Source organism: Equus przewalskii, unplaced genomic scaffold, assembly GCF_037783145.1.
Source record: "Equus przewalskii isolate Varuska unplaced genomic scaffold, EquPr2 ChrUn-10, whole genome shotgun sequence".
In the NCBI taxonomy this organism is placed as follows: Eukaryota; Metazoa; Chordata; class Mammalia; order Perissodactyla; family Equidae; genus Equus; species Equus przewalskii.
This window is the reverse complement of record NW_027228747.1, coordinates 2,340,142-2,359,093: the sequence shown is the minus strand read 5'-3', so window position 1 is coordinate 2,359,093 and position 18,952 is coordinate 2,340,142. Positions and strand designations below refer to the sequence as shown.

The 18,952-nt window shown below is 44.5% G+C and overlaps 1 protein-coding gene across 1 annotated transcript; it reads left to right on the top strand.

The window, feature by feature from the left end:
- The first annotated feature begins 13,298 nt into the window (after positions 1–13,298).
- On the top strand, positions 13,299–15,234 carry KPLCE (KPRP N-terminal and LCE C-terminal like protein). Its single transcript, XM_008515402.2, has 2 exons — positions 13,299–13,335; positions 14,176–15,234. Exon 2 carries the CDS (start codon positions 14,197–14,199, stop codon positions 15,025–15,027), a length of 831 nt encoding a protein of 276 aa, XP_008513624.2. The 5' UTR covers positions 13,299–13,335; positions 14,176–14,196; the 3' UTR covers positions 15,028–15,234.
- Positions 15,235–18,952: the final 3,718 nt, after the last annotated feature.

The following is an 18,952-nucleotide window of genomic DNA, read 5'->3' as shown; positions in this document are numbered from 1 at the left end:
CTTGTTCTTTGAAATCTATTTAGAAATAAAGTTCAAATTTTATGACTGAGTTGTGTGTCATTGCATTTTATTTAAGCCCCTTCTCAGAGCTAGAATCCTTAGAGTCTACTTACAACGAGACCTTTAATTTGGTGGACCTCTTCCATTGTGGTGTGGAGCAAATGAAAACTCAGTTCCATCTTCAAGTCAGAGCCGCTTCAGATGATGGTAGAAAAAGTAGGATAGGGCTCCATCTGTCAGGGCAGAGGGTAGACTTAATTAGTGTGTAGTCCCAGACACGTAGGGACAGAAGGGAGCCACTACAAATCTCTTAGAAATTACTTTCTATATAATGACCACTTCCCAGTGGAAATAATACTGCAGACTTACAACATACTTCTTTAATCAACATTTTATTGTGCAATATTTGTTTCTAGAGTTTGTCTGTATGTGTTTATGATTGTAAATAACACAAAATTGTGTTATTATCTAAAATCATCTATTATCTAAAAGTCAATTTCCAGATTTAGAATTGATCATAAAACTGTTGCAACAAAAATACATGAGGGTTGTTTTAATTCATCTAATACAGAATTGGTAATAAATATAAAATTGTGCTTTATTATTTTCATTTGTATTTCTTTGTTTCCAAGTATTTATTGCTCCTTTGAAATTTCTCTTTTGTGAATTTTCCCTTTTTTTGGTAGTGATTGCCAATTTATCTCTAAGCTTTTAGTATTTTCTTATTGATCATATAAGATTTTGAAAGTCATTAACTCAAGTAATTTAGTCATTTATGTCCACAACAAATTCTACAATTTGTGTTTGCTGTTTTGTTAACTATGTAAATTTTTCTTCTCTTTGAAATAGATGGTGTGACTCTTCATAATTTAGCTTTTCTGCAGGTCATCTTATAGTTTCATTCATATGGGTCCTGAATAATTTTTATTCAGGTGATTTCTAAATATTTCATGTTTACTGTCTCTTACATAAAGGACCATTTCTACTCATAAATTCAACAGGGAGTTTGCTTATATATAGTGTGTGGTCGATCAAAAAATTTTCTTACTAATTCTAACCATTTTCAGATCAATTATTATTACTATTCTTTTACTTTCTAAGTCTATAATTTTTTTTTAAGATTGGCACCTGGGCTAACAACTGTTGCCAATTTTTTTTCTGTTTTATCTCCCCAACCCTGCCCCCCTCCCCCCCACACACAGTTGTATATCTTAGTTGCAGGTCCTTCTAGTTGTGGGATGTGGGACGCTGCCTCAACGTGGCCTGACGAGCGGTGCCGTGTCCGCACCCATGATCCGAACCCTGGGCTGCCACAGCGGAGTGCGTAAACTTAACCACTTGGCCACGGAGCCAGCCCCCTAAGTCTATAATTGTTACTTGCAAATGATGATAGTTCAGCGTCGTCCTTTCTAAAACAAACACACCCATATCTGTATTATTTCATCTGTTAGAATTTCAGCACAGAGCTAATTTATAATATAAATTATGTTCATCATCTCATAGATAATCCATTTACTCTAAATTTCCTAAGATCTTTATGTTGAGGTCCAATATTGAATTTTATTAAAATACTTTTTCAGAATTTATGGGAACAGTTATGTATATACTTTTCTGACTGACATTCAAAGTCTTTAAAAGGTAGAGTCTTTGAGTTTGAAAGGAGCACAGCTAAAGAAACTGATGTGCAGAGAGGTGATATCAGTGACACAAAGTCATGAGTGAAGGCAGTGGTAAGGTTGGGACTGGGACTCCACCCCCACACTCAGAACTATGGCTCCCGACTGCATGTAGAAGGAAGGCAAACTTACTCAAAATTATTGAGCTCTGAGTTAATTATGTCTTTGTCCACGTTATACCTTCTCAATCTTGCCTTCCTCATCTTGCCCATTGAAAACCTCAACAGAAGCTATCTCAGAGATCTCGTTGTTGTCCCTCAGTTCATCCTGTTAGGAGACTCTGCCTCCCGACGCTACTTCTTTCCCAAGAGTCTCTCACTGTTTAACATTGTGCAACATCTGGAACAATCATGTGTGCAAGTTATCACAGTCTTGAGTTTTCCTATTTTTTTCCTTTTTATTCATTATTTTGTTTATGATGCTTACTTGTGTAGTCATTAGGAAATGCCAAAGGTTTAAATGAAAATATATTTACACATAACTGATAATATGCTGAACATTAATTTTTTGTGAATTGAAAAAAGACTGCTATGTGTTCATTTTCTTAAAAAATGGAACTCTTCTTTATAACTCTATGATGCTAGTCTCCTACAGGAACATAGTATGACAACCATTACTCTCATTCTTGTACCTCCTTCAATATGCAGTGGCTGCCTTGCCTCTTCCATGAAGTCTTAAAAGATTTCTTCACCTAACATGGATGTCTTCCTTGGTGTCTAGAATGATCGATGGCTTTTATCTCTGGCTAAACATTATAATTGACTGGTTATCTTTTTAAAAATACTGATGTGGAGCTCTATTCTCTACTGTGGAGTCCTGGCATCATTTTCAAAGGCTGCATGCTGAGAAACACTGGCGTAGAGGCTTGATTTTGCCTTCGGTCATGCCTTGTCTACTGGTTTCTCTTGTATTGAGGTCAGCGTTACATTCCAACTTCTCAGGTGTCTCTGCTTCTCTCTCCAATTTACTGTGAGCTCCATGAGGGCAGGAGCTGAGGCTGATTTGTCAGTGTTTTTCCCAGGACTGGGGCAGTGTTGGTGACAGAGTAAAGGCCCAGATGTGGTTAAGGTTGTTTGTTATGATAACTGTTCCTTGTATCCCATGATTTCATCTCTATTTCCATGAGACTCTCCTCTGAGTTTTGAATGCCATCAGATTGGGGCATTGAATTAGTGGAGAGAGAGATGGGGTTACAGGAGGACATTCTTAGAGAGATACTTGCCAGGAAACTCTTTTCCCTCCCTACTTTGACACATGCATTCTGAGATGGTAGCAGAAGTTACTGCAAAAACACTTAGTTCCTGGTCCTTGGAGGGAGGAAATGCAAGCTTGGAGTTTAGTCACCTTTTGTCCTTGTTATCAAGTTCATCATCAACACCAGGATCAACTTCATCATCATTAGGCATCTAGTTTCCATAGTAGATGTTTCTAGAAGTGCATTTTGAGACAATACATAAATAAATGTAACTTATGAAAATATATGAAAAGAGTTGGCTACCAAAGGGAACTTTCCATAAGTGGAAACATTCAACACTAAATTGTCTCATCTTAGGTGCCTATGGTCTGGGATAGAAGGGAAAGTTTTGTTTTTGTGGTTTTTTTTTTTTTTTTTTTGCGCTTGTTTTGTTGTTTTGGTTTTATTTTTTTAATTATGGGGAGAATTCCTTCTGGACACTCATTTTCTTGGATATTAAGAAAACTCATTTGTTTTCTTAATGGTTACCACAGTGTTTGTGTGCCTGTGTCTCTGTGTGAGTGTGTGCGTGTGCGTGTGTGTGTGTGCATGCATATGCATAAGAGAGAGACATATTGAGGGAGAAGCGGGGAGGGAGAAAGATGGTGTGGGGAGAGGGGAGGGAGAGAGACTTTCTAAGAAACGTTACAAGTTAGTAAAAGCATAGATGGTGCTACTAGGCCTCTCATTGTGAATGCCATGAGACAGGGCAGAGTCATAGGACAAAGCTTAACAAAAGTCAACACGCTCCCACACATAAGACTGTTTTATATCCTCATCTCCATAGGTTAACCCAAGTACAAGTACAAATGTGCTAGCCTTTGAGATCCAGTCTGAGGGCTTCTTACAGGAGCAGCTCTGTAGAAGACTTTGGTGCACTGATGGAGGGAATCTATTCCCATACATAAGTACATCAACTTGACCTAACTAAAAGTAAAGGCAATATTTACTCCAAGGAAATGAACTGAGACCTGGAAAGTGAGAGGCTGGTAAATGTTTAATAATGGGATTTCTGTGGAAAAAAGAGACATGAATTGTTGTCAACTTCAGTGGTGTAAACATTCCCACCGTGGCAGATTTCAAGCTACCAAATTGATGACACAGAACGCAGAGTTGGGAAGAGATGCACAAAATTGGCTGTCCAGCTCATCACTGGACTTGGGACACCAAACCAAACATGACTGGACCTGTTGGGAAGGTAAACCTCATGGCACCTAGTAAAACCTTGTCTCAAAGCTTTTGGAGCCCAAAGCAGAAGTGGATCTAAACCCCATGTGGGCAAAAGGCTCTTTCTCAAGGATAGACAAGAGTGAGTTCAAGACAGAGGTTGGAAAGAAGGGCATTCACAACATTCAAAGAAAAAGAATTCCAGACGCCACAGTACTGGAATCTTTTATTGAGAGGCCATGGGTTCCCCAAAACTCGGGCCATAGCTGAGGGAAAAAGTATTATTTACAGAATTCCACATATAGAACAGCTCCCCCAAAGCCCTGACTCTAAGTAGGCATGCTGGGAGTCCCACTGCCAGCTCAGTGTGGAAAGAACAAAGAGGTAAGAGTATGTGAGGAATAACCTGCACGTGACCTACCTGTGCAACAGCCATGTCCTGCTCCTTCCAGAAGCATGGCTCACCTGAAGCCCAGCCCTGGAGCCCATATAAAGTGTGTCGCTGCTGCTGGCACCTCATCCACTCAGCCTCCTCGGGTTGTGTCTGTGGCTATCTGAGACCAAGGTGAGTGTTTCTATGGAATCCAGGGGGGCTGCTGAGCAGGATCGAGAGTCTGGAGAGTCACTCTGGGAAAGGGGCGGAGTGGAGTGTGGAAGAAGAGGACAAAACAGGGGACAAGGACAGAAGGTCAGGACTAATGGTTGCTCTGGACAAAGCGGGACCCACCTGGGAAAGGCTGTCCCTGTGGTCAGACAGGGAGATGATAAGTGACCTAGAAATGCTGCAGTCCTGCAATGACTGGCTTGCTAGCACTGAGCCCATTACTCTGAAAGAAGCTTTTCCGTGACTGCGCAGCTCTGAAATTTATATCGTGCATATATGTCAGGAGATGACGGCTCTTCCACCAATTTCTGAAAAATATTTCTAGATAGGTTCAAGTAGGTAGAATTGCAATGAACTTAACATGCTTTTGAAACGAATGAGATATCCATTCTAGTACTTCAAATATTGCTTGATTTACTAGTTTAGCAGGCATTTATTAACCACTTGAGAATCAAAGCTGTGGATGACTCTAGAGGAACAAAAGTAAAGACGACGTACTCATTGTCTCAAGTAGGTTTCCGTCTATGCACATATTTTAGATAGCCCTCCGCAAACTTGGGGAAAGATTTCAAAATAGAGAAAAATTTAAGGGCTCTGGATATTGAGTTTCTGGCTATGTTTCTATTTTGTCATTCAGGTTTACTGAAATTCCACCAAGATGTCCTGTCAGCAGAACCAGCAGCAGTGCCAACCCCCTCCCAAGTGCCTCCCAAAGTGTCCTGCCCCTAAATGTCCCCCCAAGTGCCCACCCTCATGTCCCCCTCCAGTCTCCTCCTGCTGTGGCCCCAGCTCGGGGGGCTGCTGCAGCTCTGGGGGTGGCGGCTGCTGCCTGAGCCACCACAGACACCAGAGAGCCCACCGCCGCAGACACCAGAGCTCTGACTGCTGTGGCAGTGGCAGTGGTCAGCAGCCTGGGGGCTCCGGCTGCTATTCTGGGGGCTGCTGCTGACCTTGACCCTGAGGAGCACTGAGGAGCAGTGTTGGAAGAGTCACAGCACAAAGGACGCACTCCAGCCTGGCGTTTTACTCCCTCTCTCGTGTCTTCCCCTTCTGGGTCCCAATCAATTGAATAAACATGCAAGCTTTGATTTTCAGAAGCCCCAACTCAGTGCCTTGGATTTGCTTTCTTTTGGCCTCAGGTCAATATCTATATTTCTCAGATTGTTGAAAAATATTCTAAAGAATGTGCTTTGCAACTATAGATTTACTTTCCAGTCCTGATTTGATTGGTGATTTTTATCCCACTTTTCTTCTCTTTTACCATATCTCAATCCTGCTCCCTGGATAGGAGGATAGACTTACAGCTTTTACTGGACTGGAGAAAAATCTATGAATTAAAATTTAATCAATTAATTTTTATTGTAAGCATATTTTCAAGAAAATCTAAAATTCTACAGTATTTGTGTGAAGCCAAAAAATAAGGGTTAACTAGAATTAGTAGATGGGTCTAACTTTAAAAGAAATATTATCAGAGGGTGGGGGAAATGGGGAGATGCTGGTCACAGAGTAGAAACTTTCAGTAGATTTTAGAAACCCTTAGAAGATTAATAAGTTCTGGGGATCTAATGCACAGCAGAGTGACCATCAATAACACTCCACTGTGTACTTGAAAGTTGATAAGAGAGTAGATCTTAAATGTCCTCATCACAAAAAAGAAATGGTAATTACATGACATGAGGGAGGGGTTGGCTAACACTACAGTGGTGATCATATTGCAATATATAAGTGCATTAAATCAACTAGTCATAAAATTTAAACTTACACAGTGTTACATGTCAGTTATATCTCAAAACATCTGGAAAAAATATTAGTGATGAAAAATAGCCATGAAGGGGCCAGCTCCGGGGCTGAGTGGTTAAGTTCGCGTCCTCCGCTGCGCGGCCTAGGGTTCGGATCCTGGGCGTGGACATGGCACCGCTCGTCAGGCCACGTTGAAGCGGCGTCCCACATCCCATAACTAGAAGGACCTGCAACTAAGATATACAACTATGTATCGGGGGCGGAGGGGTTTGGGAAATAAAGCAGAAAAAAAAACAAAAAAGATTGGCAATAGTTGTTAGCCCAGGTGCCAATCACTAAAAAAAAAAAAAAAAGAAAAAAGAAAAAAGGAAGATTGGCAACAGTGGTTAGCTTAGGTGCCAATCTTTAAGGAAAAAAGAAAAAAAGAAAAATAGCCATGAAGTGGTTTGGACAGAAGATCCTACTTATTTAAGTAAAAATGCACTTATTGCTTCATACATCCATCTTTAAGGCAATATTCTCCCTCTCTCTCTTTTGCTGTGTTTAAGAGAATTGAGATAACAGAATAGCCCCAGCTCCTTCTGGGAGGTGATCAAGAAAGCTTACTTATCTTTGTAAGTGTTGTCTTTAGTTGTGCAGTGCACGTACAGAAGTCTGGTTAAATAAAGTACTATTGAAAGCCAGACTTCTAATTTTTTTTCAAATGACTGTTTACAGGCACCCAGCCGTCAGGATTGGAATCCAATGAAGTACATTCCTTCTCTCTCCCCTTGTTAGAGAGCTCTGCTGATATGGGGCTCCCTCTGAGGCAGAAGCCTTGGATGTGTCAGGTTAGATATTGCAGACCCATCTTAGCCTTGTGGTCATGCAGGGAGCTTAAATGAATTCACTGAGAGGAAACACTGAAGAGCATGGCTCCCTCAGGCCTTCCGAGAAACCCCTGTTGAAATAAACCTGGTTTGTTGTCATTCTTGCACTTACTGAATAATTTGAAATTACATATTTATTTCTTTTCATTTGTTAAACGTTTCTCACCTTATCCCTGGAGAAGATTGTACTCTATAATTTCTATTGTGCAAGCTTCAGGATGTCAGTGTCCAGTCGTGAAAGCAAAGACCACTCTGGCTATTTGAAGCAGGGAGGGACCTAATGCAGGGAATTTGTTATAAAAGTCTTGGAGGGGCTGAAGAAGTAAAAGGGGTACTAGGAGACGTGCAAGCATCAGGGGCAGGGCAGACCTGCAGCCCCAGAACTTGCCAAATAGCCATGGCTGCTCGGGAGGGCACCGGAAATACAATACTCCTCGATCCACCTTCATAGAAGGCCATGATTTGAAATTGTGGTCCTGTGCTTTCCAGAATGATGCAGTGGGACTAGGAAAAGGTGGCTGGCATGGCCAAGGGGCTGTTGCGATAAGGTCACAGCCTTCTGGGATGCAATTCATCTGAATTAAAAGAAAGCCCCTATTTCTCACCCTGTGCATTGCCTTCAGTCTCTTTGCTCAGGACTGTCCCTCCTCCAAGCTTTGTTTTTCTCCATAGAGTTTATAACCACCCAACACGTTACACATATTACATATGTATATATTTTCTGTTTTCTCCCATCAGAACGTCAACTCTATCAGGTAAGAACCTCATCTCTTGTTCACCGTTCCATCCACGATGCCTTAGTCAAATGCTTGGTGAACTCAAAACACACCTGTTGGATGTGCAAATAGCGTATTTTTTCTTATTTATTTTGTTTGTCCTCTGTCTTCCTTATTAGAATAAGTTCAATGAGGGGAAAATGTTTATCTCTTTTGTTCAGGGCATGTCAGTGGTATGGATTATAATTTTAAACAGGGTCACCAGCAAAGGCCTCCCTGAGGTCATATTTGAACAAAAACTTGAAGGAGGTGAGCAAGTTAACCACTTGGGTATCTGGGAGAAGAAAATTTTAGGTAGAGAAAGAAGCAAGAGGGAAGTTTCTCAAAGCAAGAGTGTGCCTGGTGTGTCAGATGAGCTGCCAAGAGGCCAGTGCGGCAGAGGTGGAGTGACGGAGGAGTGCAGGACATGGAGTCTGGGAAGTGGGGGTGGGGTCATGCGGGCAAGTCTGTGCATCCTTTTGAAAGCACTTGTGAGGACTTGGCTCTTACCATAAACAGAATAAGAAGTTGTTAGACTGTTTTCAGCAGATAAGTGACATGATCTGACTATTAATGTCTCCATTTTACAGATGAGGAAACAGATTCAGAAAGTTCAGCAAATTACCTAAGTTCGCATACTAGGAATTGGCAGAGCTGTGATGAGAACGAGGTACTCTCTGGCAGCGAAAGGCATAAATTCATAGGACTGCCGCTGTGCCTTGGTGTGGAGGTCTTGGAGGGGTTGAGACATAGGACAAAACGTGCTATTTGCACTGGAGGGATGGATGGAGTGGTTGGGAGGGAGAGGTCCGAGAGAGACTATGATCCAGTGGATTCTATCTGCAGGGATATCTTAGGGGAACATGGAACTCTCCTGTATCCCTCTGTATCCTGAAATGCAATGATGAAGCATTTTCTATTAAAAATTTCAGGCAATGATTATTAAGACCAAACGCAATTAAATAGCTCTACAAAGTGGTAGGTAAATGTGAGGCACTAGTTACCTAGCGTGTTTTCTAAGAGAATAAATGGGTTAGGGAAGAGCTGGCAGAGGTTCAAGGAAACCAGCCCCACTGGGCCTTTCCAGGAGAAGGAGGAGTATTTGGGCACCATTTTTCCCTCACCTCTGCAACCAAAAGGGCCCTGGTGCTGTCTTGCCCTGTGTCCCTGGCCTAGACACAGCCCATGGGACTCTGAGCCAGGTGGGGCTGGGGTTCTCATGCTTCGATGACCCACATGTGCACACAGTGGGAGAACTGTGTGACCCTCTCCCACATACGGGAAAACTCTCTCTGCTCCTCTCCTTAGAGGATGCCCCTTAGAAGACTTTCGTTGGCTCCTCTTGTGATTGTCTTGGTGGGGTTAGAGGCAGGGAGGGAGGCAAAGATGAGGCCAAGCGAGGGTGCTCCCTAGCAAGCTTATTCAGTGGCCATGTCTTGTAATGGAATGTGCCCTGGATGGAATTCAGAAATTTCTGTCTAGTCTGCTCCTACCTGGCTGTGTGGATTTGAGCAAGGTTCTTCCTTCTCTGTGGGCTTCAGTTACGATACAGGGCCTGAGCTCTATGCTTGTAGCCGTCCTCGCCAGCCCTGAATTCTGTGGTTCTACAATACAATCTCCCAATAATCTAGGAGGAACTCTGGATTGCTGTTAGAATGATGGTGCAGGGGATCTCTGGTGCAAGTCTCAGAGCTGAGCCTGGAACAGAGATGCACACAGATCTCTGCACTATCTCCTCAGATGCAGAAGTGAGATTTTTCGCTGGATACCAGCGTTCCCGTGTCCTCCATCTCCTGGGTGTGTGGTTTCTCACTTCCTCTCATTTCTTTTCCACAGAAAAGGAAGGACCCAGACTTCCCTGAGAGCATCTCCCAGTTCCTGATCAAGGAAAGCTCCCAGGACGAGGGAAGATCCAGGTTCTGCTCTCAAGGAGCAATATGTCAACTTGGATTCTTCTCCCTCTGATCTCCTGGTCAGGGCTAGGGGGAACACTGAGTTGAAATCTTAGTTCAGCACTCAAGGGAACAACTTTAAACACATGATTAATGTCAGGATTTGTGGATGCTGGTGCTATATGGGACCTTAGAGATAATATAGTTCCTGACTATCCAGATGGTAAGTCCTGAAATGAGCTAACCAGAGGGACTGCAGAGAGCTTTTAAAGACTGGAAGATCTTCCTAAGAAGAACAGCCCATTAGGCCAGATGACACAGATATTGAGACAGGTATTGTCTTATGATAGGGGTCAGACCCCATGACATGTTTTATTTCCCTCCTCCTCGGAGATGCCATGATTCTGAATCTGTGATTCTGTTATTCTGTGAATTCATGATTCTCTCCACCTATGACCCTTCGAGTCTACTGGGATCTTATTGCATGAGTCCACAAGTCTCTGATTCAATGGGCTTGTGTCCAAAGAGACAAATGGGGCCTTTGGGGATGACCCTGTGACTCATCCTGGCACTTGTACCAGTCATCTCACTTCTCTGTGCCTTGTCTTCCTAGCCTATAAAATGGGTGGGGCACCCCTACCCACCTGTTTTGGTGTCACATGTAACAGGGATGTTAGTGCTGCCTGAAGATGTCAAACCCATTAGTGGCTCCTGACCCACAGAGTAGGAAGCCAGCCAATAAGAGCTCACAGATAGCACAAGATGCACAAATTGGCTAATAGCAGGATGTCTCCATGCCTCACTACATGGAGGAAAGAGGTTGGTCTAGGCTGTACTGTCAGTGTAAAGCACCCCCATTCATTCCCTTGTTCATTCATTTCTCTAGTCAGTGGTCCCCAGGTCTTGTGTTAGAGCCAAGTGATATGGAGTGAATGTGTCCCCGGTCACCAGTGCATAGAAATTACAGTCTAGTGGGAATAACTCCATGGACAGCCAGGATGTGGAAATATACGTTTCCTTTGTAGAACAAGCCCCCACAATTACAGGATATCATAGCCGGAGGGCCTCATCTACCCTCTATTTTAGAGTGGAATAGGAAAGGCCTAGAGACAGCAGGGCACAGTGGAATCACTGTGAGTTGGTGGCAGAATCAGGACAAGAGTTTAGTTCTGTTGTTGCCTTGAACTCTTTCTCTCCTGGCTTGTTGACATGCCCTAAAATGGCTGGCCTTCTAGGGCAGTTTCTTCCCTGTAAAGTGTGGCTGTCCCATCCTACATGTAAGATATAGAGCTTATTGCCTGAATCTGTTAGGCACCTGAAAGGTATGGTTCCTAAAGCATCATGGATTTCACACTGGAAGCAGCATGATGTGGTGGAAAAACACATTTTGAAGTTTCATCTACCTGGGTTCAAATTCTGCATGTACCACTTCTAGCAATGTGAGCTTAGGCAAGTTTGTTTGTTTACTTATTTATTTTAGATGCTATTGTGGGGACTAAATTTGATGAGATATACCACGTGGAGTGTCTGGCCCCAGTAAAAGATTGTCCCTTTTCCCTCCCCTCCATGAAACATCAGGTTTGGTTATCAACGGTGGTGGGACACTTAAGAGAGCAGTTAATGGAATGGTCTGAAATCACATCCTTCCCCACTTCACCACCACCTTGGGAAGATGGACTGGTGGGCTTCCCAGAGGGAGCTATGGAGTGTTACAAGCCCATCAGAGGCACAAACAACAGGAGGAAGCAGGAAAATTTCCAAGCCTGGGGCAGAATTCCCCTTCTCGCTTCCTCCACCTTGTTGAGGGGCTGACCCTGCAAGACCTAGCTTGGAGTGAAGAAGTGTCTGTGAAGTCGTGGGAGTTTGTGCTTCCTTTATTTAGGTAATTTGGGAGACTTAAGGCTAATGGGTCCTGGGGAGTTTGTGGATTCATTTATAGACAAATGCAGGAGCACCTTTTACCCCTGAAGCCACAGGGGCCAAGGTGGGGCCTGGACTGGCTGATCTGAGGGAGTGGCTGTTTGGAACCAGTGCTAGGCTCGGGATCAAGATAACCTGCTACATTGGGCAACCCTACATGGTTCAGTGGGAAGAGTGTGGGCTCTGAAACTAGACAGGCTTGGTTTCAAATGATACTCTGTTGCCTACCAGTGGGTTGACCTTAGTGAAATAGGCCTCTGGGTCTTAGTTTCCTCTTTTGTAAAAATACGGCTAACAGCCTACCTCACAGGGTTATTGTGAAGATCAAATTAAATAACACAGATAAAGGCATAGGATGATATTCCGTATATAGAAAGTGTTCAATATCTATTATCCCCGCCTCTCTTCCTATATCTACTGCGCTGGGGAAAGGAAAGGACACAGAGATTCAAGGACAGTGCTATGTTCAGAAATAAAAGGTGACATCTTGTAGCGGTAAAGACCATGGCTTATGAAAGCAGACTGGCTGGTTTCAAATTCTCACTTCTCTGCTTACTTGCTTTGCGACAATGGGTAACATCGTTAATCTTTCAGGGCTTCAGTTATAGGGCCATCTGTAAGTGTACATGCCTCATAGACCGTTCGGCACATAAAAAATCATTCAATTAAATGTTAGATTCTACTATTATTGCTATCACACAGAGTTCATTTGTCTGGAATTCCCCCTGTGCTGGACTTTTGGGGATCTTGGCCTGGTAGAGAAGTTCAGGAAGGTGAGGATGAGGGAACTCATAGGGCATGAGGAGGTGAGGATGGGGGAGCTCACAGGACATGAGAAAGTGAGGAGACACAGCCTAGATTTAGGGCCTGGGGTCTGAGACCATCAAGCAGTCACTCAATTTCACAAATAAATTTAGAATGACTTGCCAGTCTATGGAACAAACCATTTCTTTAGGGCCTTGTTTCCATATTGAGGCAGACACCACTGGGCCAAATTCCTCGTGCCCAGAAACCCAAACCAGCAGGATCCACCATGGAAGCCCTCAGAAAGAGCTCACCATTTATGCTAGGAAGATTCAGTGTAGCTTTTGGCACAATGTATGAAAAATTGATGCTAAACACATCTTGGACAAGTCCTTGAAGACTCAAGAGACCTAGAAATAGTTTCAGAGGGACAGATCTCATAGTCGTCTCTCATAACTTCTGGGGAAAGAAGGTTGACTTGTTTCCTAAAGATGGCACCAGGAATCATTTATCTCGTGTTGGGGAAAATTCAGTGTCAAGCAGAGACATGCCGTATGTCTGACTGAAGAGCCAGGCTTATGGGGGAGGAATCCTGCCAATGCAAATCCTTGTAATCTCTGGTGTTTCATTCAGATGCCATTTAATTGCTTCACTGCTGCGCTATAAAAGTCTCCCCAAGCACCAGTCCCTCAGATCACTGGCTTCTTCCAGTCTTGCTCCTGTCAGCAAAGAGGGTAAGTCTCTCTGCCTGGGATAGTGACATAGGATGAATGAGAGTCTCCGTGAGCTTGGTGTGGAGAACACGGGATGGAGGGTGATCAGGGCTAGATGCTGCTAATAGCCCCGAAGAAGGCTTAAGGTAATAGCTGATAGGCAGCACGGAGCCTAGAGCATGAGAGGAGATGGAGAGGCACACGCTGAGTTGTTAGGTCTGTGGGAGAAGAGATTTTCAGAGAACTGGGTCGCCTCTCTCTGAATGCAGTTGTGCAGTCCTTTCTTGGGTCTGCAAATGAGGTAAATTATTAGTCCAGCTGATCCAAAGAGCAAATAGTGGACGTTTACTCTAATCTGGCCTTGCCAGGCTCTGTCAGGCCTAGCTTGAGACTCAACGTTGGCTCAGGGTCTATTGACATGAATTTGCCTTCCCTGAGTACTGCCAGGCCAGGCAGGAGGAAGGGAAGCCACCCTTGGGAGAACTGGTGGTAAGCAGAAATCAGTTGGGAAACAATTTCCCAAGGAGAACTCACAATGCAGACACTAAAGAGAGTAAGGAGAGAGGGGACTTAGAGAGTTGGGTAGAAACGCAGACATCACTCTTTCAAACCCTTCATTTCCCATTCTGGAAACTGAGGCCAGAGGTGAGTGGCAGCTTGTCCAAAGTTGCAAAGCCAGGTGAAGGCACAGGCGCTGAGCCTAGGATCCCTGGCTCTGAGTCCACCCTAATGCCAGCTGTACAGCCTCTGGGTGCCTGTGGGCTTCCCGAAAGGTTCCTACTTACAGACCACTCTATCCAAAGGGGATGCTGCCAGTGTCCCTGGAAATCTTCCTAGTTCTGATGAAACCTTTCTTTTCAGATTTCTCAAAGCCTCGGAAAGATGTGTGACCAGCAGAAGCAGCTGCAGTTCCCTCCATCATGTGTGAAAGGTTTGGGATTGGGGGCTGTGCAAAGTACCAAATCTACCTCTGAGAAATGCCCAGCTCCAGGCCCGACGCAAACCTACGTGAAATGCCCAGCTCCAGGCCCAATGCAAACCTACGTGAAATGCCCAGCTCCATGCGTAACTCAAACCTACGTGAAATGCCCAGCTCCAGGCCCAACGCAAACCTATGTGAAATGCCCAGCTCCAGGCCCAACGCAAACCTATGTGAAATGCCAAGCTCCATGCACGACTCAAACCTATGTGAAATGCCCAGCTCCAGGCCCAACGCAAACCTATGTGAAATGTGCAACTCCTTGTCAGACATATGTCAAGTGCCCAGCTCCGTGCCAGACAACCCACGTGAAATGCCCAACTCCCTGTCAGACGTATGTGAAGTGCCCTGCTCCCTGCCAGACAACTTATGTAAAATGTCCAGCCCCCTGCCAGACCCAGGTGTGCTATGTCCAGCGCCCTTCTCCTTGTCAGACCTACTACGTTCAGGCTCCTGCAAATGGCTCGGCTGGGCAGTGCTGTGTCCCTGATCCATGCTCTGCTCCCTGTTCTACCAGCTATTGCTCCCTGGCGCCCCGGACCTTCGGGGTGAGTCCTCTTAGACGCTGGATCCAGCGGCCCCAGGACTGCAACTCAGGCTCATCTGGCTGCTGTGAGGATTCCGGGTGCTGTGGCTCCGGGGGCTGCGACTCGGGGTGCTGCTGTTTGGGAATTATTCCCATGAGGTCCCGTGGTCCTGCATGCTGTGATTCCGAGGACGACTGCTGCTGTTAAACACAGAACAGCCCTGCTCCAGAATTCACTGCCCTGCTCTACCTTCCGGAACTTTCACCAGCCTCTGGCCTCTGTACTGTACTCCCAATGATGTAGAACCTCCTTGCTTCACCTCTGTACTTTGCTTCTTTATCAAGGCAGCCTGCCAGAGTTAGTGCAACCCCTAAACTTTGGCAAGAATAAAGCTCTGAATGCAATTCACAGTGATTTCCTGTCTGTCTGTGTGGTCCATATTCATCCTTTTCTATCAGAAATTCTTCTGCCTTCCCCTCTTACTCTTGCTTCTCAACAAGATGAGAGCTCGTCTGCATGGACGTGAACAAGCAGACTGAGTCGGTAAGATCCCAGCCTGGGATCCCTATGTGTTCTGGAATGCTGTGAATAAACTTCCCCATCAAGTTAGTAGGATCCGAGGCTGGAGATTTTGGAGTTGAGGGATGCCTCCTTCCTGCCCTCTGCTTAGTCTGAGGAGAGGGTTTGGCCACAACGAGGCTCTCATGGTAGGATGCTTGCTGTGCGTAAACTCAGAGTTCATCTTCCCGGTTTTTGAAGGGATTGTGCAATCAGATGTGCTCAGGAGCATCACGGGATGATGTCCCTGCTGCTGTGCGAGCGGCTTGGACCCATGGTGTCTTCATGGATTACATTTTCTCACCGGATGGGCTTGCTTTCCTGCAGCCACTAGGGAAAGGCCTGAGGGAGGAGGCTAGGACTCCCCTGAGGCAGGTAGACATTCCCTGTGTCAGCCCCAGGGAGACATCCTGGTGGTGAGTGGGCAGTCTCCAGGAGGAAGGTGAGCCTCCTGGGATAAGCATCTGTGTCCCAAGGCCAGGCACCCTTCCTCATCAGCACTTCCTCCTGCATTGCTTTGCTAATCTTGGTGGGTTTGGAGTGGGTTGTTATAACTAGAAACTGTAAACCCCAACACTAAAAAAATAGATAAAGGGATAAGTACTGTTCAAAGCAACCCCACCAGGCCTGGTGCATGGGCATAGGAGATAATATGGTTGGTGAATGGACAAACGAATGGATGAACGAGAGCGGAGAATCTCATGTTTGTTTCTAAGCCAGCTCTGTTGGGTCACCCTGGGACACTCACAGAAAGTCATCTGCCTTTGAACATCTAAATCACCTGTGGCTCCCCAAATCGTGCTCCATGCCTCCATCCAAACCCCACAAACTTGCAGCCCAGTTACTGGACACCCGCTCAAAGCTGGGAATAGCCTTGCCCAGGACTACAGTTTCTTTTTGTACCACGAAGTGACAGCCACAATGTAGGATGTCAGTTGCTGCTTTTCTGCAATTAAAATGAGCATGTAATCCTTTTTAAACTTTACTATTTAAAAAGTAGATAAATAGCATGAACTATGTTAAAATTATAATAGTACAGAAATTTATGGATAAAAATAAAAGTTACCTTTCAACTTCTATTTCCATACCCTTTTCCAGGGATGATCGTACTGAGTTTGGACTATATCCATCTAGACCTTTGTGTATGGTGTATACATAAACCACATAGGGCTAAAAAAATTCCAGAAGCCCCTGTGGTCTAGTTTCTGCAGAGAATGGCATCCAAAAAGCCAAGCCTAGGTTGATGTATCAAAAATATTGTAGGGAATCCACTTCATAATTTATAACATATTTCCAGAAATCCCATTTTCTCTCGTCTTAATCCTCCCGCATCGCACAGCTGCTCAGGGGCCTGTCACTAAACGCCCAGAATGCTGTCCAACATCCAGACCTCGTGGCTTCTTTCAGCTCCTTCTCCCCCTGCCCTTGTCCTGTCTTCCCCCACCTGACTCAGGTCTGGTCTTCGTTGTGTAGCCTGAGTTTCTCTGGCTCATTTATTAGTTTTCTCTATACTTCACTTGATACTGGGATGCTCCCTTCCAGAGGGACAAAAACCTCTTCTTTTTGCTCCAGCTGTTATAACCGTCCCTCTAGCCCATTCTGTTGAGTTTGTACAGCGAGGACAGAGGGATTATAAAGCTTAAAAGGCAAACACATAATTCTCTTTGGGAGGGACTGTGAGTAGAAGGAAAGGCAAGGAGAAACACACACATTGATAAATCTCCACCGACTGCCTACCTTAAAGATGTGCCCTCCTTATTATATAGAATCACAATATATATTGCTCCATGATTACCTGCTTTCATTTAATAACTGAACATTGGACATCAATTTTGGTTAGTGCATGTAATTCTATCTTGCTCTTTTTGCTGTTTGTTTTCTCATATTTCCATAGTGAGGCTAGTCAACAAGTTATTTAACCACCCCCTTATTGCCCTTTATGATATGTTTTGATTTCTTTCTCTCTCTCTCTTTCTTTCTCTGCCCATCTTTCTCCCTCTGTCTTTCTTTCTCTCTGCCTCTGTCTCACTCTGTGTGTCTCTTGTTACTATATAAGTTGTTATTAAGGTCTTTTTAAAGACATTTTAAAGCTTTATATTGAAATCTAACACACTTACAGAAAAGTACACATCATAAGTGTATTGTTTAATGAATGCACCTGTATAACCACCACCTAGACCCCAGACAGTTAATCTCATGTTGAAACAAATAAATCAAAGTCTGTGATCCGCATGAAACAGGGGGCTAAGTTTGGAGGCATAAGGTGGAGTGGAACAGAAATATCTTTCGGTATCTCCAGAACTTTGGAAGAGCCCTGCCCGATTGTTAGGTGTACATGTAGACAAGACGATGTAAAGAGAAGCAGCGGCTGATGGAAACTAGGCTTTCGAGGCATCCAGAGTTTGTGCCCAGGAGCACCGCCCAGTGTGCCCCAGCACATGGCAGTGGAGATCCCATACACAGGCCTCAGGAGACTGAGCAGCCTGACATCAGGACTTGCGAAGCTCTCATTAACTTGGCCAGTATGGAAGGTCTAGAAGTAACTTTTATGTGTGGTTTTCATTCATTCATTTAATAAATGGTTATCGAACATCTGTTTTGTTCCAGGCACCATCTCTACTGAGTTTACAGCAGAGGGAGAATAAACAATCAAATAATCCCGTAAATACGTGTAAAGATGCACAGCTATGAAGGAGGGGTACCAGGTGCCCTGACAGCCCGCAATATGCAAACTTTACCTGGTCAAGGAGATCAGAAAATACTTCTCTCAGAAAGTGCGGCTTGATCCCCACATTGAGTAGGAGTTGATCCTAGAGCAGTGAGGGAAGACCTCCAGACAGAGGCAAGAGCATGGAGGAGCCTCTGTGGGAGAAGAGAGTCTAACAAGAGTAAGGCGCTGATGGGAGAGAGTGAAAGGTGAGGCAGAAGGGGCAGGAGGGTGGGGTCCTGCTACTATAGTGTTAGTGGAGATATCCATGGAGTCAAACGGAGCCACTGCAAGGTTTCAAATAGGCAGTGATACCATATAATTTGTGCCTATTAAATTTTATTGTCCTCTGCAGAAAGAAATTCATATTTTTAGAGCATATTAGGGGTAATCTAAAACAATTGCCCACTAGCATTAGCTTACCTGGTTCTCTCTTAGCCCTGCTGTGTGTAGCTATTCCTCTCTGGGTCTAGTTTGCACAGCTATCAAATGTCGGCATGAGGGGCCAGCCCCAGTGGCCTAGTGATTAAGTTAGGTGCATTCCACTTTGGCGGCCAGGGTTCAATTCCTGGGCTTGGACCCACACCACTCATCTGTTAATGGCCATGTTGTGACGGGGGCTCACATAACAAAAAGAGGAGATTGGCAACAGATGTTAGCTCAGGGTGAATCTTCCTCAGCAAAAACAAAAGAAAAAAAAGAAAATGTCAACTTGAGTAAAGCACACTCAAGTGCCAATGTCAGGTGGGCTTTGCCTCCTGGCACAGTGATGTTCACATTGCACAATGCTGGTGCTCTTATCTCTAAAACTGATGGGTTAAAGAAGTTCAGAATATTCAGTTTCAGGACACTTTTAGGCTAATCAAA